This window comes from Capra hircus, chromosome 7 (genome assembly GCF_001704415.2).
Source record: "Capra hircus breed San Clemente chromosome 7, ASM170441v1, whole genome shotgun sequence".
In the NCBI taxonomy this organism is placed as follows: domain Eukaryota; kingdom Metazoa; phylum Chordata; class Mammalia; order Artiodactyla; family Bovidae; genus Capra; species Capra hircus.
In genome coordinates, this window is record NC_030814.1 from 13,997,803 (window position 1) to 14,020,810 (window position 23,008).

The 23,008-nt window shown below is 40.2% G+C and overlaps 1 protein-coding gene across 1 annotated transcript in view; it reads left to right on the forward strand.

Annotated features, from left to right (window-relative positions):
• LIX1 (limb and CNS expressed 1) overlaps positions 10,532 to 23,008 on the forward strand; it is a 55,841-nt gene continuing 43,364 nt past the window's right edge. Inside the window, exon 1 of the mRNA XM_005683455.3 lies at positions 10,532 to 10,896. Within this exon, the coding sequence (XP_005683512.1) occupies positions 10,815 to 10,896 (82 nt within the window). The 5' untranslated portion in view covers positions 10,532 to 10,814. The remainder of the gene's footprint in view (positions 10,897 to 23,008) is intronic.

A 23,008-nucleotide genomic window follows, 5' to 3' on the forward strand; every position in this document is an offset into this window, starting at 1 on the left:
ATATCCCAGCTTTTCCATTTACCAGTGGGAACTTTTAAGCAGGTCTCATTTCTCTTTTTTTTTTTCCTCCTCCACCTCAGTTTTCATACTGTTAAAATTGGGTTTATAACCACTTTGTAGTATTGTTTGGAGGACTGTATGAGAATGCACAGAAAGCACTTGGAACAATGCCCAGCACTTTAAAGTGTACCTGGGCATTGGAATGATAATTATAATAATATTTATCTTTCAGAAAATTTGCTAATGACTTGGTTGTGTTTCATGTAGCCACTGGAAGAATTCACTGCCATCTATTTTTTTTAGTCTCTAGTATTAAGGATAAGCCAGCAATGTCTGTCTATTTCCATTCCTTAAATTGGTAACATGGTAATGGGACCAGAAACTTGAGACAGTCCCGCCATGATTTTTTGCTATTTCCAGATTTTATGCCGCCCGAGCAGAGGTAGACCTAAGGGTGGGGAGGAGTGGAAAGGACTAGAAGCAGAGGTAAGGGTGGGGAGGAGTGGAAAGGACGGGAAGTGAAAAGTTCCTCATACCCTCAGCTGGGTGAGTCGAGAACATGCTTCACATCAAAGTTAACAAACGTGGTTAACCCTTGAACAACATGGGTTTGAGCTGCGAGGGTCCACTTATACACAGATTTTTTTTTTTTTTTTTTTTAAGTAAATACATACTACAGTCCTGTTTGGTCTGAGGTTGGCTGAATCTGCAGGTGTAGTAGGGCTGACTAAAGTTACAGGTGGATATTTCGCTGCCTTGGGGGTCATTTCCCCCAGGAAAAAAGGATACATAAGGTGTGGTTTCTCCCTCAAAGACTTTATTATGCAGTGAGATGTGAAAATGGGTTCTTAGATACACGTAGCTGATGATAATCCAGTCCCTTCAGCACCAGCATGGCCAGGAAGAGAGGTGTCCCCTGCAGTGGAGATGGCCAGTAGATGGCAGTGTCACCCCGCAGTCACCAGCCGGGATGCCCTTGAATTACCTGATACTTGATACCACTGGCCAGGAGATGTAACAGCAGATTATTTCCCAAGCTTGATAAAGACAGCAGATTCCCTTTAACCTTTGCAAAACTGGTTCTACTGCCCATTCCCAGTAAACCTCTCTGATAAATTCACTTTAATAATAATACAGATGCAAGAAAATGTCAAACCCAAGTCCCTTGATAATTATACTAATTTTGAAAGTATTTACATAGCTCTGAATTTTAGGTATGTCTTTAAATGCAGGTATTCATTTTTTATAATCTATCTACTTTAAAGCATTTTAATAACAAAGTTGAAGACAATGTAACAGAACCACAGACTATTTTGGAATACATTTTCTTATATTAAAAAGTTTCAAAAACAAATTGGGAATGAAACTATATGGCTTCACCCTACTCAGCTTTATTCAGTTGATCAGTCTACTTTTGAGTGCCTGTTACCTAACAGTCTACAATCGGAGGAACTTAGAAGGCAAATAAACATAGTTCTTATGTTTAATAGCCTAAGATTTCCCATTAGTCAAATAGACAAATTTAATTCTGGGTCCAATCACAATAATGATTCTTAAAAGATGTTTTTAAGTGACCCTCATTTAGAATTTAGAGACTTTGCCTTATCAGACAAGATGTAACCCTCAGATTTTAAAGCATCCATAGTGAACAATCTTCCCTGGTGGCTCAGACGGTAAAAGCGTCTGCCTGCAAGATGGGAGACCTGGGTTCATCCTTGTGTCGGGAAGATCCCCTGGAGAAGGAAATGGCAACCCACTCCAGTACCCTTGCCTGGAAAATGCGCTGGACAGAGAAGCCTGGTAGGCTACAGTCCACGGGGTAGCAAAGAGTCGGACACGACTGAGCGACTTCACTCACTCACTCAGTGAACAAATAAGAAAAATTTTAAGTCTGCTACTACAAATGTAGTGAAAGTATTGTGATTCAGAACACTTGTTGAACCTGGGAGTTTGAGACATAAATCCTGCTTCTGCCACTTCGCTCAGGTACCTCCCATACCCTCTCTAACCTCACTTTTTTGATCTGTAAATGAAGACATGTAATGGTGCCCGTGTCAGGGTTGTTCTGAAGACAAAATGAAGCAACACCTTATAGGAGCTTAGCACAGGACATGATACATTACAACCATCCCTTAGCATCCTCTGGGGATTGGTTCCACGACCACCTGTGGGTATCAAAATCCTCTCTTGTTCAAGTCCCTCATAAAAGTGCAAACATGTGGACTCCCTCTCAGAGTTTCTGCCTCTAAGGATATAGAGAGCTGAGTAGAGTATGTGTTACTAGAATGACTTAGAGTTACCAAAAGGGAGAGCCCAAACGAATCTCTTTTCATGGTGTTTCAGCTGATTTTATCAAGGCGCACAGATGCTTTGCTTGCAGCCATAAGTTGTCTACTTGGTGTTCCCTTGAAATGAGCTTTTCCTATAAATAACAAGTTTTGTAACCCAGGCTAAGTTTGTGGTGTTGATGGCCATTGGTCTGCTCTTTGGACACAGATGGCTGGCTGAGCTTTCTCCAGAACCATGAAGATCTTTTAAAAGGTACTAACTGTAAGGTTAGTGTAGCTCAAGATAATCATTCTCTTAGTTAAGTGCTCAGTAAATTTTCTGACAAAACACAGAGTTGCCTAATCTAAAAACTCCGCAGGTAAAGCTGCTGCCTCACAGGTTTAATCAGCTGCTTCCGCAGGATAGAGGGTCGAGTTCAGGGTCTCGGGGAGCATTCCCCTGCGCTGTGGGTTTGTGTCATGTTGCACATTGAGTGCTCTGGGTGGGCTAAGGTTCAGCACCTTTGTTCGTCATCCCTCCTCAGAACGACTCCCGAGAGGGCATGGGGCCATCTTAGTTTGACCTTGACGTGCTTTATGGAGTACTGGAACCATCTTTCTCAACTGTATAAGGCTGGGCATTGGTAAGGTTCAGAACAGTCACGAGCTGCACAGTTGCATAATAACCAGGAGTGGGAAACAATACTCAAAAGACTAATATTGATGTATTTAATGATCTTAAGTTTTTCTCTTAATATTGTAAATAAAGATGACATTAAGTAACTGTATAACGTGGAATCAAGTCATTGTCGCTTTAATCTCATAAATAGGAGCATACCTCATAAATATGTTGATTAGGATATTTGTCAAGTATTGTGTGCTTCCGTTTAGAAAAAAGTACAACCGCTTAAATGAATTAAAAAAAAAAAAAAAAAACCCTGATAACTATAACTGTGCTGTTGGTAGAAGAGGTGTCTACCTAAGAGTCCTACATTAGGAAAAAGAAAACGTCCAGTTTTCCAAGTGTTTGGTGTAGTATAAAGTGACATCTGGGGAAGGGGTACACAGGTTTTTTTAATGAAATTTTCGTTGACTGAAGGTCTCAAGTAGACTATACTAAAGAGCCTGATACCATGATTCTAGTGCTGAGGAATTTCTAAGGACAAAAGAAGTGAAATGCCAGAGTGTTTTGGTGAGCCATCTTGGGCAAGGGGGATTAGGTTAAACCGGTAGACTGAAAGAGCTTGCTAAGGAAATCATGCAGAAAATTCAGACGACAGAAATTAAGGTAGAAAGCTTGTTACAGTGTACGTGGAGAAAGGTGGTGTAGTAAAGATGATTTTGAAATTTTTTTTTAATTTATTGAAGTATAGTTTATTTGCAATGTTGTGTCCATTGCTGTACGGCAAAATAACTCGTTATTTTCTTTTTTCTTTTTCATATTCTTTCCCATTCTGGTTTATCACAGGATACTGAATATAGTGCTATACAGTAGGCACCTTGTTTAGCCATTGTATATTTATTTTTAAAAAAATAAGTCTAACTTGATGTATTAGGAAAATGAATGATTTTAGATTTTTAAGCAGTGCAATTATTTGATTTTAAACAAGTGGGTGGAACTAAAGGAACTTTGTCAAAGTTAGACAGTGGAGTGAAGGAAAACCAAAATCTAAAGTGTTAATCCTGTTGTCAGCCTAAGTATTCCAACTAAGACAATCTGAACTAGAATCCTATCCTACTAGAGTTTTAGAGTCTTGACTGTCTTATTCCTATTTTAGAGAAAAGAAAACTTTCAGTGTAAACTAACTTCCCCAAAGTCACATTGACTGGATAAGGTTGGAACTGAGAGAAAAGATAAAATTCATGCTAACAGCTAGGCAAACGGTAGGAGAAGCAGGTGGTTTAGAGCTTTTCAATTCTCCAAGTGAGTAAGCTCCACAGACTGTGATTTATCTTCTGGTGCCATGGAAATACGAGAGAAGACAGTCCTATAGCCAGACCCGGCTTTGAGTCCTGTCTTTCACAAAGTTCCTCCATTTTTAGAAAGAGGTTGTTTTTTTGCTGTTGTTGTTGTTTATTTTTCCGTAACAAGCCTTTGCATCTTCTCACAGGCCCAAGAAAATCCGTGTCAGGAGACTGAAGCCCTGAGTGGAATATCTCTGATTGGAGGAGGTGGAAGGGAAGCATGGTAGTACCAAAGAAATAGTTCTTTTTCCTTGAGCTCAAGTCTGCTGCAGCACCTTGAGATATATTTCCCTCTAACTTGGTCGTTCTCCAGTTTTCAATTTGTGGAAAAATAGCTCCCCTTTCTATCCCTCCTTCTTTAAACAAATTTGGAAAGAAATAATGTTTCCTCTGTGTCAGCAGATCGCACGCTAAGTGCATTGCTCTGGCGGAGACTGCATAGGAAGTGAAATGGAAATTACAGTTCACAGTGCGAAATGGATGGGCTTTTATCTTAATGTAAGCATGCCCATAAATGTGGCCTGAAGTGAACTGGGAGTATACTAATGATTCAGTCTTTACCGGAAGCTGCATCTGAAATAAATGGAGCTGTGAAGTTACTGGCTTGCTTGAACCTCATGCTGCCATCAACTGATCTCAGGTTTGTCATTGGTTCATAGCCAAAAACATTTCCCTTGGTTTGTTTTAATCTAATAACTTATTCTTTTCATAGTCTAGATTTTCATTTTAAATTGCTCACTATTGCAAAGTTTTAAGCATTTCATGCAATTCATACCCAGAAGTGTGACATTACATTAAGAAAAAAAGGTAGCTAATTAGCCCATGTAAACTGGTGTGTCTCACCCCCCAGAATGCCCATTACAGAAGACCACATCTCTTCATTTATATAGAGTGGCTCAGAGACTCAAGTGGAATTCAGGTAAGTCTTTTAAGATCCAGCTGATCATTTTATAGCCATAGCTTATGTAGGTTTTTCCCCACCACCCAAATTTTTGTCCTGGACAGCAGGAAGCAGAGTCAACAGGGGTGGTAGTCCCGTGCGAAAGTGCAGGGAGAGGGAGAGGAACCAACAATCAGATTAAGTTTTCTGGAAGATATAATATTGTCATAAAGGCCACTGGCAAAGTCCACTCTAACAAGCTAAAAGAAAAATTTTAACTCTTCTTTCAAAGTACATATTATCCTGGAAGTACAGGGAGCCAGTAGTCAGTTCAGTTTCCATAGAACACGTATCTCATGACCCAAGGTTTGGCATCATCATCTCCAGTCTTGTAAATCTGAACGTCCAGATTCTTCCACCTTTTAAAAAACTCTGAATTTATCCTGGAACTGTTAACCCGTGAACTAACAAAGTCTTCCCCCAATGATATCTTTGTCCTCCAAAGTACTTCTTAGAGAATCAATTGTACTTCTCTTTAGAGACCAAACACCAGGATAGGGCTGAGTACTTGGTTACACAAAACAACCAGCATGGCGTCAGCTCATTCAGGATCCTCAAATATATTGAAACAAGGTGCAGGTAAATGAGGGGTTTCCTTTCGCTGTGCTTTTTGGTTAAGAGTTGACTCTGGCTGCTCTGGCAAAGATAAAGGGCAGTTCACTAGAGTGGTTCTGTCCAGTGGGGAGGGAAATTACTTCAGGAAAGCATTTTTCATAATTTTCCATAAAAATTAGAGAATATACATTCCTTTATAAATTGGAGAATTAATTTTCTTGTTATTCATGTAGTTTAACAGATTAATACTTAATATCCTGAATGTAGAAGAATATCAATGAACAAATAACCTGAGATAAGGTTCTTTCATGTGGCCTGTGTTTTTAAGCTTCTTTTGTCTGGTAAATTGAAGCTGCCTCTGCCAACTGACCCCTCTCATAAATACCTTCCTTGATGCAAACATTTCATTGGTCTCTTCCCAGCTGAGAGTAAACAAATTCACACTGAGCAGCCATTTCATTCCTTTCACTTGTTCCTTCACAGCTACAAGTAAACAAAGTTGATGCTAACCAGCCATTCATTCTTCCTACTGGCCCCTTCCTAGTTGAGGCTAAACAAAGCTGACATTGAACAGTCATTAGTCATTACCTCTGCAAAGGCAGTTTCTTCCTGGCCTTGCCCTTTTCCCCCGTCCCCCATACCCCCAGCAACACTACACAGGGCTCTGACCCTCTTTGGCCAGCCTGGCATTTCGGACCTTCCAGTTCCCCCACACATCTCCATTGGAATCTGGAAGGAGGTGCTGTCAATCTTTCCCCACTGTTTTTGTTTTGAATAGTCCTAAATTGGCTCAGACTCCAGCCAGTCCATCCTAAAGGAAATTAGTCCTGAATATTCTTTGGAAGGACTGATCCTGATGCTGAAACTCAAATACTTTGGCCACCTGATGCAAAGAACTTACTCATTGGAAAAGACCCTGATGCTGGGAAAGATTGATGGCAGGAGAAGGGAATGACAGAGGGTGAGATGGTTGGGTGGCATCACCCAACACAATGGACATGAATTTGAGTAAACTTTGGGAGTTGGTGATGGACAGGGAGGCCTGGCGTGCTGCAGTCCATGGGGTCACAAAGAGTTGGACACGACTGAGCAACTGAACTGAACTGACTCTTTGGAGTTGGCATACGTTGTGCTAACACCGTTCAGGACCTGTATTCCCGCCAGTTGCACTACAGCCTCATCTACAGACCAGCTCTCCTGTTTCACTTACCCCATCTTCCTCCTCCAGGGCCAGGCACTGCATGAAGTGACACCACCAGCAGGAGAGTGGAGATACTTCCTGGTTTAACTGAAGATGATTCTTTGTTGCATTTATTCTGTTTATTTTAGTTGATGGCTTGCCTCCTTATCAGTTTTACCTGTAATGAGCTAGTTAGCAACAAGAGATTGCTCATCTGTATTATTAACCATCCTATCTGGGAGCTTAGTACATGCTGTGGCACTTGGCCTTCCCCTTTTACCACTCGCTGATAAGTTTTGAACACTGAATATATCAGTTGGATGCCATTTCTCATACTTCTAAGTGGTATTCTTGACAGGATTTCTAAAAACATCATTTTGTATTTTAACTGTAGTCATCTGCCCTGTTTTACTAATTGTGCTTTTGGCGTATGACTAGAGGTGGTGAGATCTAATGTGTGAACCTTAGAATCTGTACTAACATGGGCGCACAGCACAGGGGCTTCTCAGGCTTTTTCATCTTCATCAGGTGCTTTCTACATCAGAGAGAGAGAATGGTGAGAAACCGAGTTGTTTTTCTAGACCTTCACAATAGTGCTTTGAGGAAGGTGAGAAGTCTTTAAAGGGAATATGCAAAGACTTCAGACTGGACCTAATGAAAAAGAAGAAACTATACTATCCAACTGGAATGTTGTATATCCACCTTTCTAGAATTCCCTTGTTTTATACTATTTCTTAAAATAGAACCGATTAGGGATCATGATTTTTTTTAATAGTCTTTGCAAAGCTGTTTTGGGGTTCTCTAAGCAGTGGAGAGTGAAAATGTTGGCTTAAAGCTCAACATTCAGAAAACGAAGATCATGGCATCTGGTCCCATCACGTCATGGGAAATAAATGGAGAAACAGTGGAAACAGTGTCAGACTTTATTTTTGGGGGCTCCAAAATCACTGCAGATGGTGACTGCAGCCATGAAATTAAAAGACGTTTACTCCTTGGAAGGAAAGTTATGACCAACCTAGATAGCATATTCAAAAGCAGAGACATTACTTTGCCGACTAAGGTCTGTCTTGTCAAGGCTATGGTTTTTCCAGTAGTCATGTATGGATGTGAGAGTTGGACTGTGAAGAAGGCTGAGCACCGAAGAATTGATGCTTTTGAAGTGTGGTGTTGGAGAAGACTCTTGAGAGTCCCTTGGACTGCAAGGAGATCCAACCAGTCCATTCTGAAGGAGATCAGCCCTGGGATTTCTTCAGAAGGAATGATGCTAAAGCTGAAGCTCCAGTACTTTGGCCACCTCATGTGAAGAGTTGACTCATTGGAAAAGACCCTGATGCTGGGAGGGATGCTGGAAAAGACCCTGATGCTGCTCAGGACCCTGCCCTGAGGGGCAGGAGGAGAAGGGGACGACCGAGGATGAGATGGCTGGATGGCATCACTGACTCGATAGATGTGAGTCTGAGTGAACTCCGGGAGTTGGTGATGGACAGGGAGGCCTGGCGTGCTGCGATTCATGGGGTCACAAAGAGTCGGACACGACTGAGTGACTGAACTGAACTGAACTGAACTGAACTGAAGCACATGTTCGGGCTTCTCAGGTGGCTCAGTGGTGAAGAATCCATGGATCCCTGGGTCAGGAAGATCCTCTGAAGAAGGGAGTGGCCACCCACTCCAGTATTTTTGCCTGGGAAATCCCATGGGCAGAGGAGCCTGGCAGCCTACACTCACTGGGTGGCAAAGCCTCAGACACACTTAGCAGCTGAGAAACAGCAGCAAACAGATTCTCATAGTTCACCTTTTTAGAAAAATCTCTGGAGGTTGAAGACAGGTTTTAATAAAGGCTTACCCTTCCTTCTAGTTAGCATTAATGGTACCTTTGATTTCACCCTATGAATATGTGTCCCTTTTTATTGATGAAGGGATACAAAGTTGACTATGGAAACAAAAGTGATCTTTATGAAAACAATCTAGCTTTTAGGAAATAAATCTGTGACTTTCCAGAAGTTTAGAAAATGTATGTTAATATTTGTGCTCATTTGCAATGCAGCCATAGAGTCACAGATGTTGGATCTAAAAGAGAGCGTCTGGCACAAACCCCTAATTTTTTAGATGAGAATTCCAAGTCCCAAGAAGATGAGTGACTTTCTCAAAGTTACAGAGATAACAAAAATCAAATCCCAGATCATACTAATACCAAATTCAGTGTTCCTTCTTCCACCTTACACATCTAAAGTACTACTGGAATTAGATTTAATCCCATAAAAAGTCCATTGTTGATTAAAATCCCAGCATTAATCATTTCTAATTTTTCTGCTTTTAGATTATCAGTCTTCTTTGAGAATGCTGTACTTTTTGTTGTTGTTGTTGTTGTTCTTCCAATGCGAATGTTTCCAATTCAGTTATCACACTGAAAATATTATGAATTCATTTATACTTCATGTCCAATCAGTATATAATCATTTTTAATCTCCAAGCCATCTAGTTTCTCTTAAATTATAAACTAGATGGCAAGGACATTGATGATTTCATAATACAGCGCATGGAAAGTACACCTGTGTCTTCACGTGAAGTGTGATTCTTTCAATTGATTTTCTTTATGCTGTCTTTGCACTCTGGGGCAGCCCTTGTGGGATATACATATTCCTGTGGGCATTTACTAAGTGACAGTCCTTATAATAGGAATTACTATTCTAGCCTCATTCCTTCTGTTTCCTTTTATTAAGCCCACCCCTTCTACCAACTAGCTGAAGAAACTGATCACATTGAAAACATTTTATATAGTCTTTAAAGGACTGCATTCAGTTAATCATATGGTACAACATGATTATGGAATCTGGAAACTGGAAAACAATCTCTTGTGCCTACCCTGGAAAAATACTTTAAATAAAAGTAAAGAAGTCCTCAATAATCCTTCAGCTAATATGGGTTACAGCCACTGAAATCAGTTCTTTTATATCTGGTGTAAAACCTTGTTACTGCAGTGGAATTCTATGACATGTCTTCTGTGAAAAGACTATTTAATATTGTTGTGAGCAGTGTAGGACCTCAATAGAAAAAGCAGCTTTGTTTTCTTCAGATGTTTTTGTAACCACCTATATTCTCTGAAACATATTTTTACTTCTCCTGGAATTTTTAGTATAAAAAGTCATCATGAAGAGAAGTGAATGATATCAGAATTCATTAAAATCAATCTTGGGAATGATTTGCCTTGAAGGATAAAGAGGGAAACAAATGTTGCCAGGCAAAGCCAAAAGACAGACTATGAAATTTTACTTGTCACTGCCCATCAAAAGTGACTATAATTTGGGTGAATGAAAAAATTAAACACTTAGCTCCCAAAGAGATGCTTCTGAATTCAAACTGAAAGCATGATCTAGAGCCTGGCTACATCCACAATCTTTATAGCACTTTTACCAAAGAAGAGTTTAGATTATATGGATTCTAAGCTGGAAATTCCTTTGCTACTAAGGAAACTTTCTTGAGAAATCATCTTCCTGATTCTATGTACCCGAAGACAGCACATCAAAAGATGAATGACCAAAGGAAATACCGAAGCCAGAAAACTGCACACCATTCAGGCAAAATCTGGTTGGAGAGGAAGGCTGTTCGCATGATTAGTGAGCTTCCCCAGCTAGCCTGTAGGTGGGTGTGTTTAACAGAAGGAAGCAATGGGAACCCGCCTGTCAGCCAGCCTTTAGAGCTAATTAGCTCAGCATACAACAAAGATAAGTGAGCCTGGGAGGAGGGCCCCCTGAGGGGTCTTAAGATTCTGGGAAATGTCTGATTGGCAGATGTTAAAAGAGATTCTTTGGTAATCCTGTGCATCAATGAGCTGCACAAATTCAGACCAGGACTGCAAGAATCCAGGCATGAGGGCACTGTGCTGCAGGCTCGCACAGGCAGACCCAAGATGGACAGAACCTTGGAATCCCTGAGACACATCATTGCCCAAGTCTTGCCTCACAGAGACCCGGCTCTGGTCTTCAAAGACTGTAAGTACTGCAGGGGAAAAAGTGTTTTTAGACTGTTTTAGAAAATAGTCCTAAATGTCTAGTCACATCTTATTTAAGTATGTTTTCTCCTAAATCTCTGTAGTCGTGTGCTGTGGTCTAAGTGGTATTTAACTTGTTCCTGACTTCAGTCAGGAGAATGATTTCATTTCACCTACGGGTATCAGTCGCTGGGTTACTTTTTTCAATGATGCATCTTGCTAACAGTTTAGAAGTCTGTCCTAAAGTCTAAGACTCGCCTCAGACTTGATGAACTTTTCCAGATGCTCTTTAAAATAAATCAAAGCTGATTTGGTACTAGGATTAAAACAAAAAATAACTTGAAGACGATAATAAGATATATCCCCTTTTAAACCTGTTTAGTCCTCCATGCCATTTATTAGTTTTGTTAAAAATGTACTGTGTTTGAACTGTTTTGTTGCAAACAAAAGTTAACAATAAATCACCGCTGAGCTCTTAAATTTTGATAACAAATGATAACACTTTATTTAAAAGGCCAATAAAATAAGATGTCTTCCCACCTCTACAACAACACGTTCCCCCTACACACACACACACACACACACACACACACACACAAACTACACAACTATGCAGGGCAGAGTTATTTCAAAATCTTTTTTTAATGATTATGAAAAATAATTCAATCAAGATTTCCAATTCTGGCAATACTATTAAACCATTTGTCATGTAACTTTGTTTCTGGAACCAATTTGACTTCCTGCTGCTGCAAGACAGACTATCTTCGCCTTGTATCTTATCTACAGTGGGGTTCATATTACAAAGGGCTTCTGAAACAGAGCTGCCCAAAAGGTAAAATGCATATGGAATTTTTTTTTTTAAACTTCAATAAGTTACAGCTTTCTTCTTTGGGAATCTCATATGTTTGTCTCCATTAAAACATCAATGGTTTGGATTTTTGCTTTCTGATTGCTGAATAATGTTCATTTCCAGATGTCCTTTTAGTTTATATTTCTCATATGTGTGATGCAGAGATGTTAGGCAATTTTATTCTATAAGATATTCTTCCTAGAAATCAAATTGTAACCAATTTGCCCTCTAAGGCATAAAGTGAAAAATCTGCTCTTTCTTTTTTCTTTCTTCCTTTATTTCTCTTTTGTTCTCTTGGTTTCTAATTTTCTTGCTTTCTTTTAAATACTGTTTTCAAGCATGTGTCAATAGCTGTGTTAGAACTAACAAAAATCTCTCCCTACCCCCTCCCGTCTAGCCTGGAATCTATTCAGGTTTGGCATGTTTTTTAAGTGAAGAGGCAAGGAAAGACTGCATATCTCCTACCATCGCACTGAATTCACTAGTGAAGGGCGAAAGGGCTCTCGACCTAACACTTTGGATAAATTGTAGAGGACCAGGGCTCTTGCGCTGAGGGTTTGGATAGTGGAAACGGTAAAAAGAAATAGAGGTAAAATGTTTCACTGAGTTCACTGTGAATTTAAGAAACTTCATCTGAAGTTATATGGACCACTTTCTGAATCCAACTAAATCCCAGCAGCTGTTTACGTTTTACCAGAGAAAGTAAGATAGAAAAGGTTAAAATAAAACGTAACTTCTGCCCTGTCATCTAGGCCTTTGTGGAAACTCTTCTATGCGGCAAAGAAAAGAAGTGTCACACATTTTGTTTATTAACACGGAACTTAAATTTAATCAGAGAGTATTGCCTGCTTACCCTAGAATGGGCTGACACTCTGCGACTGCTTGCAAGGCTTAATAGGCGTGAATTTTAACTACTGAGCCTCTCCCTTCAGGTGTTTCTAATCTGAAAAATGACTAAATGAAAGTAAGCCAAATGGCAGATTTCTGTGCCAGGGATTTTTTATGTTATCGAAACATCCAACCACTCACCATCCTCGTGGAATAAATGGGAACAGGTTCACAGACTTGCTAAGGCAGACTTCACAGGGGCCTATGCCCTGCCTTGGCAACCTACCATGCATATGCCAGGGTTTAGCACATGGACTCATTTTCGTTGGCACAGCCCTAAGTTGCTACCACCGCACGCCTGCTTCACCCGGCCTGTAATAGCAGGTTCAATATTCAAGGCCATCAACCTTGAATAGCAGGTTCTAAGCAGCCTCCTCTCCTCTAGTCACTCCTGGCTCCTTTTCCCCCCACCCCAGGCCAGCCTTTTTTTGCCAAAAGGGAAGAACTGAGCACCTCAGCACATCACTGCCAACTCCATAAGAAAAATTACTACCTTGCTTTCCTGCAAGATGAAAGGCCAGTTCAATGATGTTTGAAACCATACACAGTTGAACAAAGGAGCATAGAAAAATAATAACATTCTGTGTTTTTCTAAATTTCTCTTCTGTAAATGCAAAGGTAGTTTTTTTTTTTTTTAATCCTTTTATTCTTCTGAAATGTAGAATACAAGAGAGGTACATTTGATTAATTTGTTTCCCTCACTTGGCTTTCAATTTGTATAAAAACAAGCAATAGTAAATTGAATTTTCTCTTCAAGTTGTTCAGGAAAAGTACCCAGGGAGTTTTCTGGTCTGAGACCAATGCACGTGGGATAGTTATATTCATTTAAAGAATAAAATATGAATGCTTTTCTCAGCCAAGGAGGTCTTCCACGTGGCATTTTGTATTGCATTAAATCTCTAGCTTATTTTAGGCAAGGTGTTCATCTGACAAAACTTGTAATTTGTTTATTTTCTTTCCTGAAAGGAAATGAATTTCATGACATTTTCCCCCTTTTCTCTATTTCGAGTTTCAAATGAAAAATAATGGAAAGAAATTTTAAATGAGGTGGGCTCTAGGTTTGTAATTTGTTCATCTAAGCTGACACGAGACTGTTCACTGCCTGAAAGTCTCCACTTTGTAACAGGTATCTCCAGGAGTCTGTATTGCCCGACAGAATCTCTTTGCAGAGGAAGTAAGGCATATGTCCTTGTTGCCTTCCATTCTTGGCTTTGTGCAGCATCCAATTTCTTTTCTTGTGTCATGCGTCACAACCTAAGATGAGCTATCCTGAAAGCAGCCTTTGTCAGCTTTCTTGAGTTTGTGTGTAAGCTTACTATCTGTTGGCCATAGTTTAATAGATTCTCACATGCTTGCCCAAAGGAAGTCACCACCCCCCGATTTCAAGATGTCTTCATGTTCAGATCCTATCCTGTTAACTCTTCAAATTGCAAGAGCATCATAAGCTTATCTGCCAACTTTGGGATCTTTCTTCTTGCATCATTAGTAATGCTAGGGTGTCAAGTCCTCATCCTATGATTAAGACACTATGCTAAGAATGTTTATTCTTCACAGCATGTCAATAATGCAGGTACTATTGTGATTTATAGTGAGAGAAGTGAAGTTGCTAGAGCTTAAGGTGACCTACTCACGGCCACACCTAATAAAATGATACAGCCAGGATTCAAATTCTATATTCCAACTTCTCACCTTTAACTGAAACAAGACATTGCCTCTCGGAAGAGTTATGTTGCTACGCCATTTGTGTGGTCATGGCAGTGTCTGTCAGGAAAACAGAGGTGGGACTGAAATGGACCTTTCTGGGTATTTGGAGAGAGTCCATTAAATAAGCTTATCTGAGTGGCAGCGTAATAGGGGAGTGAGAGGGGAAGGGAATTTTTTGAAGAGAGAGAACAGTTTGCTGAAAGGCAGATCGGGCAATACAAGAACGACGCATCAGGGAAGGTGGCGACAAGGCTGAAAAGGCAGGTGGAATCACGCTCCAGTGTAGGCAACAGGGAGCTGTTGGAGCTAACAGTGATCCTAGATTAGTTCTGAAAGCATGGGGAATTATATTGTATTGAGGAAAAGATTGTATTGACATCTGTTGAAGGTACACTTCCTGATATTAAGTTGGGGAAAACTGCAGCTTTTTTACAGCAAGAATCCTTTTGCCCATTCAGGCAAGATACAAGAGTTGTAAATGTAAACATGCCTATAGGGAGAAACCACTTTCACTAAATAAAGCCAAAATTATGACAAACTTTCTCAAACAGATAGTTACAAACTATCTCAGTTGTCACTGAAACCCTGAGAATGTGTTGGTTTCTAGCACTGATTTATAAAGTAATGTGTTAGATTTCACTAGTGTTCCCCAAAATTTTGCAATGAAAACAAATTAGGTGGAACCTTTACTAAACATTGCACAATGAGAAGAAAAATTTTTCACATATTTGAAATTTGTTAACTCTTCCATTTGAGGAGACGCTTTTCTGTATGAAGGCTTATATTTATCCCAGTTAGGTGAATACTTGAAAAAGTACATTTTTACCCTTTGGAATAATTGGACCAGACTATAGAACCATTAAAAATGTCTTATTAATCGTGATTCTGGCTGTATAGAATGCAAGGGAGGAAAAATTCTCAAGAGTCAAGTATTTTCCCCGCCCCATGCTTTTTAGCATAGTTATCTGAAATCTATCAATTTGATGATACATTTATGGTTTCTGCATTTCACATAGAGGAAAGGAGTGGGAAGTGAGAGATGAAGGCCCTTGTGCAGTAAAATCCCTCCACGTATTGCATTGCATTCCACCACAGAAAGTGTGCTGGAAAGAGCATGGTTAAAACACAAAAAAACAAAAACCTCTACCTCTTGCTAGCTCGTTTTGGATTAATGACTACATCCTAATTACAATAATTTGAACTCTGATAATTTTAGCATCTAAACTGTGGATGCCTGTTCTACTGAAGAAGCCTATTCAAATGCTAGTTGTACTTTATTGTAGGATACAACTATTTTTATTTTGACTTATTTCAAGAGAAAAATGCAGATTTCAGTTCAGCTATCTGTGGCATAAGCACTGTTCTCTTCTCCTTTTTTCAGTAAAGATACATTTGGCAGAGTTTAAGTACTAATAGTGCCAGAGGAAAATTTTTCAAAATGGAAAAAAAGGAAGAGGCTTCTTGATCACTTAATGGCAACATCTGCCTTAATACATTTATTTCTTAATATATAAATAAGATTTCACAAATCAAAAAGAATATTGATTGACACCAGTCCTGGGATCAAGTCTGGTGCTTCTCCAGGGTCTGCAGTCTCATCTCACCGTAGGCTTCTTTTTTTACCAGTTAAGATTTGTTAGCCTGAGCTCAACTTTAACAACTTCTGAAACTCATGTGTTAAGTTACAGCCCATAATACGATACAGCTGCACAAGGGTGCGTTTCTAAGTTATGATTTTTCTGTTTAAATGATACGGTTTTACTGATTATGTGCTACAGATTGATTTAAGAAATGTAAGACAACTTTAGAAGCCTTTCATAAAAGAATCTTCTTTATTGAATACATTTCATGTTGACATTTTAACCCCAAAGGCTCTTATTCCTTTTCTTCCACGTTCAAATACTCACATCAGTTTAATCTGTCAAGGTAGTTTCTAAAACTCCTATTTTAAAAGAAAAAGAGGGAAAAAAGAATCCTACTGAAAGTTTAATAATGACAAAATAGGCAATTATTACAGTCCCTGTCGTTTTCTACATTCTCTCTCTGGTGTCCTTGGAATCCTGTTTGCATTATGGTTTCACTTTGTTTTTCCCTTCCTCTGCGATGATAATCAGTTGATCCCTATTTTGATCCCTTCCCATTACACAGCTGTGGGAACCCATCATTTAGTTACCGCTCCTTTGGCACTTATGGACTGCATAGTATAGTTTACATTTTTCGCACAGGGCTCTGCCCCATGAGTTATAGTTTTGCTGGCATGTTTTTTCCACATCTCAGTTGCAAGTCCCAGGAGGGCAAAGCCATAGCTTGACCTCTATGTAGCCACCAGAGGCATCCCTCACAGGGCCAAGCACCTAGCAGGTGTACAACAGACTCTTTTGGTCGCTGATTCACTGGTTTTCTCCCTCTCAAAAAGGAGGAAGACTTTTCCCATTGTCAGGTGAAATATGACGAGATAAATGGTACTGGGACTTACTAAGCCATCATCCATTGACACCTTAATCACAGCCTAACTGCACACAGCATTCAGTGGACAGCTCTGTGAGACAGGAGGGCACATCTTCAGAAGAAGAAGGGGTTCCGAAAATAAACACAGCCACCTCAGATGACTTCCCCAGAGTGCTGCCTCAGGTTGACCTTGGTATTCTGATATCACTCAGTCAGGTCCAACTCTTTGTGACACCATGGACTGTAGCCCCACCAGGGTCCTCTTTCCATGAGATTCTCCAGCCAAGAGTACTAGAGTGGGTAGCCATTTCCTTCTCCAGCAGATCTTCCCAACCCAGGAATCAAACCCAGGTCTCCTGCATTACAGGCAGATTCTTTACCATCTGAGCCACCCGGGAAACCCCTGGCCTTGGTAGAGCAGCCCAAATTATCCCGTGTACCACACTGGCACGGTGACTCAGATCGCCAGTTCTTATTTTCCTTCTCTCAGTCTACCCTCAACTCTGAATCACCAGAGGCTGCGTACATCAAGCTCTTTAGGGCTGAACTTTGTCTGTGCCTTGTACAAAAACCCAGTTAAATAGCTGTGGCAGGGTCACGGATAGCTTTCTTATAATGACTATACCGGGGGAAAGTTCGTGACATACCTAAAGCCATATTTGCACAGACTTGACCATTTTAACTAAACAGAACTGGTTTGCTCTTTTGTTTGTTTTTTGTTTTCTTGGGTCTTTGGTTGTTATCTAAAGTCAACAGTCCTACAAAGTCTCTCCCTTTTTTAAAAAAATTGGCATATAATTGCTTTACAGTGTTGTGTTAGGTGCTGCTGTGCAACCCAGTGAATCAGCTCTGTGTATTCACATAGCCGCACGCACCCCCACCCCACCTATCCAGGTCACCACAGAGCACCGAGCTGAGCTCCTGCGCTGTATTGCAGATTCCCGCCAGCTAGCTGTTTCACACATGGTCGTCTATTTATGTCAAGCCCGATCTACCAATGCATCCATTCTCCGCTCCCGTTCCTTCTCCTGCTGTGCCCACATACCTGTTCTCTACGCCCGTGTCTCTCTTCCTGCCCTGGAACGAGGTCCCTCTGTTCTGTTTTTCTAGATCCCACATACATGCGTTAATATAGGATATTTGTTTTTCTCTTTCTGACTTACAGTGCAAATCCAATGCCCAGTGGTACGTGGGAAAGATACATACTTCCTAGTTGCTTAAGCAGATTTCATCAGGTTTTTAGTCTATGTAGCTTTTGTGATTGGATGACATCATCTGAACCATGATGTACATTGAAAACTTGGGAGTTCAAGTGCTGCCTTTTAATGGTGGTATATTTAATGACCTTTTATTTTGTCTTTATGATTCCATCTTGTTCCTTGATATTCTCTCTCTTAAAAAGTTACCTTGAACTTCCAAAGATTTCTTTTTTTTTTAAGTTTCATTTAACACAAGGAGCCTGGCCTGGTGCTCTGGAGCTCTGGAGCTCCTAGAGCTAGGAGGTGGAAGGGAGGGGATATATATAGATAGATAGATGGATATAATTATGACTGATTCATGTTGTTGTATGTCAGAAACCAACACAACATTGTAAAGCACTTATCCTCCAATAAAAAAGTATTATTTAAATTTCTCCCCCAAATGATTTATAGCTCGTCAATTTTAAATTCTAAAGGTGAAAATTAAAGCAAAAAGAATGATGTAATTTTTTTTTCTGTATATTTTGGAGAGTCTTCCAAGAGGTTAATTTTGTAAAGCAACCCAAAGGACTTAATTCCCTCAGAAAACGTGTTCAGGATGGAGAACAGGGACCAGATCAGAAGAAAAGAAAAAGGAAACAAAAGAAGAAATATGATCAGCTGCCCAACTGCTGCAGGAGCTAGGCACTGACTCTGGAGAATAACTAAAAGAAAGCTACTAATGCTGGGAACAAAGCAAGACTCTAGGCTATCTCATATCTGTGTGTGGCTGTGGCTACCTTTGAGAGAGTGTCTACAGAAAAGAAGACGTGGCCCAAGTTTCTTACATGTTGTACACGACACATAAGCAGTGTCAGCAAGATTCCGTTAGCCTGATCAGAACTTGTCAGAGCCTGAGAATGGTTATAAATGTTTAGACAGCTGGCTCTGTTGGTCACTGTCCTGGTGTTTGCCAAGCCAAGCACAAGACCTAAAGGAACCTAATTTTGCATGAATGTCAAATTGGTAAGATGCCTTGAGCTTGCTCCTTAAATTATCTGGGAATCCTTTTCCTGTTTCTCCTCGACAAAACTAGGGGATCACATTTACAAAAACAAGGTATATGTGATTGAATTGCTAGAACAGAAAATGCTGTTCATTTTATTTAAAAATATCACCTGCTAAGAGTAATTTATAGTTAAAGATTATATTAAATCATTACATATCATAAATCCATCTGTTTGGAGGCAGAGAATCAATTTGAAACTATGTTTCTCATCTTGAAAGCCTCTAACTGGTTTATCCTAAAATGGTAGCCTTTCCAATTTGTCTTAGTTTTTGGCAAAGGAAATTTTTACCCAGCTAGAATTTTCGCTCATGTAAGGCATAAAGAAATAGGCTCCTTTTTTCTGATAGATTTATGACATGCTTTTAAGATCCCTTATTGCTGACAAATGACTGTCTTTCCAGTCAGGACTTACCTCATATTAGGTAATTGAACTGGGCAATGAACTATAATGTTTCTACTTTCCTGAAGCATAAGAGTTATTAACATTAATTTGAAATAAGTGTTAGTCCCTTTCTGTAGTTTTTCCTAAGAGCAGGTCTGTTACCATTAGCATTCATTAGAAAGTGAAAAATTGGACAAACATCCGTGTTTTCAGATTTTGGAAAAAGCTTCATAATAGCCAAAAAATATTTCTTCCCTCTATTTTTTGGCTATTATGAAGCTTTGACTTTACCAGTGAATGATATTAAAAGAGTTTTCTCATTTCCATCTCTGAATTCTTCACATATCTTAGACACAAATTAAATAGCCCAACGTGTACAATTAGAGAATTTTCAGACATGAGACTATTTTCAGAATGTTTAATGATATGGTTTCCAATCTAGGAACAGTCAGTTTCAAAGATGCAATGTGCAAGCACATAATCCTGCCCTTTCCTTTCTTTCTTCACCTTCTCCAACCACAAATAATAGCTAACCCTCTAGTGTTTACTATGCCTGAAGCTCTATTCTGAGCATTTTCCATTTTAAGCTTTACAGCAACCCTGTAAATACTGCCTTTTACAGACAGAACAGGGGCACTTGGTAGGTATCTCGGCACAGGAGAGACCAGATTCAGACCCAGGCATTCTGACTCCAGTTCAGTTCAGTTCAGTCATTAAGTCATGTCCGCCTGTTTGCGACCTCATGAACCACAGCACTCCAGGCCTCCCTGTCCATCACCAACTCCCGGAGTCCACCCAAACCCATGTCCATCTCATGCTCTGTCGTCCCCTTCTCCTCCTGCCCCCAATCTTTCCCAGCATCAGAGTCTTTTCAAATGAGTCAACTCTTCACATCAGGTGGCCAAAGTATTAGAGTTTCAGCTTCAACATCAATCCTTCCAGTGAACACCCAGGACTGATCTCCTTTAGGATGGACTGGCTCCAGAGTCCTAGCTTTTAACTACCTACATACACTGCCTGCCTATGGATAAAATGGGGAGAGACAAGATGCAGTACACATTTCATTGAGTTTGAACCAAAACCGCTACTTGAGGACTCTCCTATAACAAACTCTATAATCCATGGCACATTTACATCTTCTGAATCTCAGAATTCCCATATGAAAACATAGGTCATGTGTCCCTGTTGGCATCTCCATCATGCCCAATCTATGGAAATGACAAGATTTAAGTTTTTAGGATTCATGGACCTAACATTCCAGGTTTCTATGCAATAATGCTGAAGAAGCTGAAGTTGAACAGTTCTTTGAAGACCTACAAGACCTTTTAGAACTAACACCCAAAAAAAGATGCCCTTTTCATTGTAGGGGACTGGAATGCAAAAGTAGGAAGTCAAGAAACACCTGGAGTAACAGGCAAATTTGGCCTTGGAATGCGGAATGAAGCAGGGCAAAGACTAATAGAGTTTTGCCAAGAAAATGCACTGGTCATAGCAAACACCCTCTTCCAACAACACAAGAGAAGACTCTACACATGGACATCACCAGATGGTCAACACCAAAATCAGATTGATTATATTCTTTGCATCCAAAGATGGAGAAGCCCTATACAGTCAGCAAAAACAAGACCAGGAGCTGACTGTGGCTCAGATCATGAACTCCTTATTGCCAAATTCAGACTTAAATTGAAGAAAGTGTGAAAAACCACTAGACCATTCAAGTATGACCTAAATCAAATCCCTTATGATTATACAGTGGAAGTGAGAAATAGGTTTCAGGGACTAGATCTGATAGACAGAGTGCCTGATGAACTATGGACGGAGGTTTGTGACATTGTGCAGGAGACAGGGATCAAGACCATCCGCACAGAAAAGAAATGCAAAATAACAAAATGGCTGTCTGGGGAGACCTTACAAATAGCTGTGAAAAGAAGGGACGTGAAAAGCAAAGGAGAAAAGGAAAGATATAAGCATCTGAATGCAGAGTTCCAAAGAATAGCAAGGAGAGACAAGAAAGCCTTCTTCAGCGATCAATGCAAAGAAATAGAGGAAAATAACAGAATGGGAAAGACTAGAGATCTCTTCAAGAAAATTAGAGATACCAAGGGAACATTTCATGCAAAGATGGGCTCGATAAAGGACAGAAATGGTCTGGACCTAACAGAAGCAGAAGATATTAAGAAGAGGTGGCAAGAATACACGGAAGAACTGTACAAAAAAGATCATCACGACTAAGATAAACACGATGGTGTGATCACTCACCTAGAGCCAGACATCCTGGAATGTGAAGTCAAGTGGGCCTTAGAAAGCATCACTACGAACAAAGCTAGTGGAGGTGATGGAATTCCAGTTGAGCTATTTCAAATCCTGAAAGATGATGCTGTGAAAGTGCTGTACTCAATATGCCAGCAAATCTGGAAAACTCAGCAGTGGCCACAGGACTAGAAAAGGTCAATTTTCATTCCAATCCCAAAGAAAGGCAATGCCAAAGAATGCTCAACCTGCCACACAGTTGCAATCATCTCACACACTAGTAAAGCCTCTTGATGAAAGTGAAAGAGGAGAGTGAAAAAGTAGGCTTGAAGCTCAATATTCAGAAAATAAAGATCATGGCATCCGGTCCCATCACTTCATGGGAAATAGATGGGGAAACAGTGTCAGACTTTATTTTTGGGGGCTCCAAAATCACTGCAGATGGTGACTGCAGTCATGAAATTAAAAGACACTTACTCCTTGGAAGGAAAGTTATGACCAACCTAGATAGCATATTCAAAAGCAGAGACATTGCTTTGCCAACAAAGGTCCATCTAGTCAAGGCTATGGTTTTTCCAGTAGTCATGTATGGATGTGAGAGTTGGACTGTGAAGAAAGCTGAGCGCCTTAGAATTGATGCGTTTGAACTGTGGTGTTGGAGAAGACTCTTGAGAGTCCCTTGGACTGCAAGGAGATCCAATCAGTCCATTCTAAAGGAGATCAGTCCTGGCTGTTCTTTGGAAGAAATGATGCCAAAGCTGAAACTCCAGTACTTTGGCCACCTCATGCGAAGAGTTGACTCATTGGAAAAGACTCTGATGCTGGGAGGGATTGGGGGCAGGAGGAGAAGAGGATGACAGAAGATGAGATGGCTGGATGGCATCGCTGACTTGATGGACATGAGTTTGAGTGAACTCCGGGAGCTGGTAATGGATAGGGTGGCCTGGTGTGCTACTATTCATGGGGTCACAAAGAGTCAGAAATGACTGAGCGACTGAACTGAACTGAAATGAAGTTTTTAGGATAAAAGCCCTCTGAGAGGCTTCATGCTCCTTCCTTCTAGCTTGCCAAAGGAGCAGTCTTCTTCCTCCATCTCCTACCCACTCCTTGTAGATTTTTCTGCCCAAGCTCCTACCAGACAAACATTTTTCCTGGGCTCACCCAGATGCATAAGAGCAATCACACATTTTTTCATGCATTTGTGACCTTGTTTTTCATGAATGGAGCCTCTACAGACAACACAGCACCTCAAAGACAAAGGACAAGGAAATCTGTGCCCCTGCCTTTCTCACCCACTTGCATAAGGCTTGGGCACTGCAACAATATAACTAATTTCCAGTTATT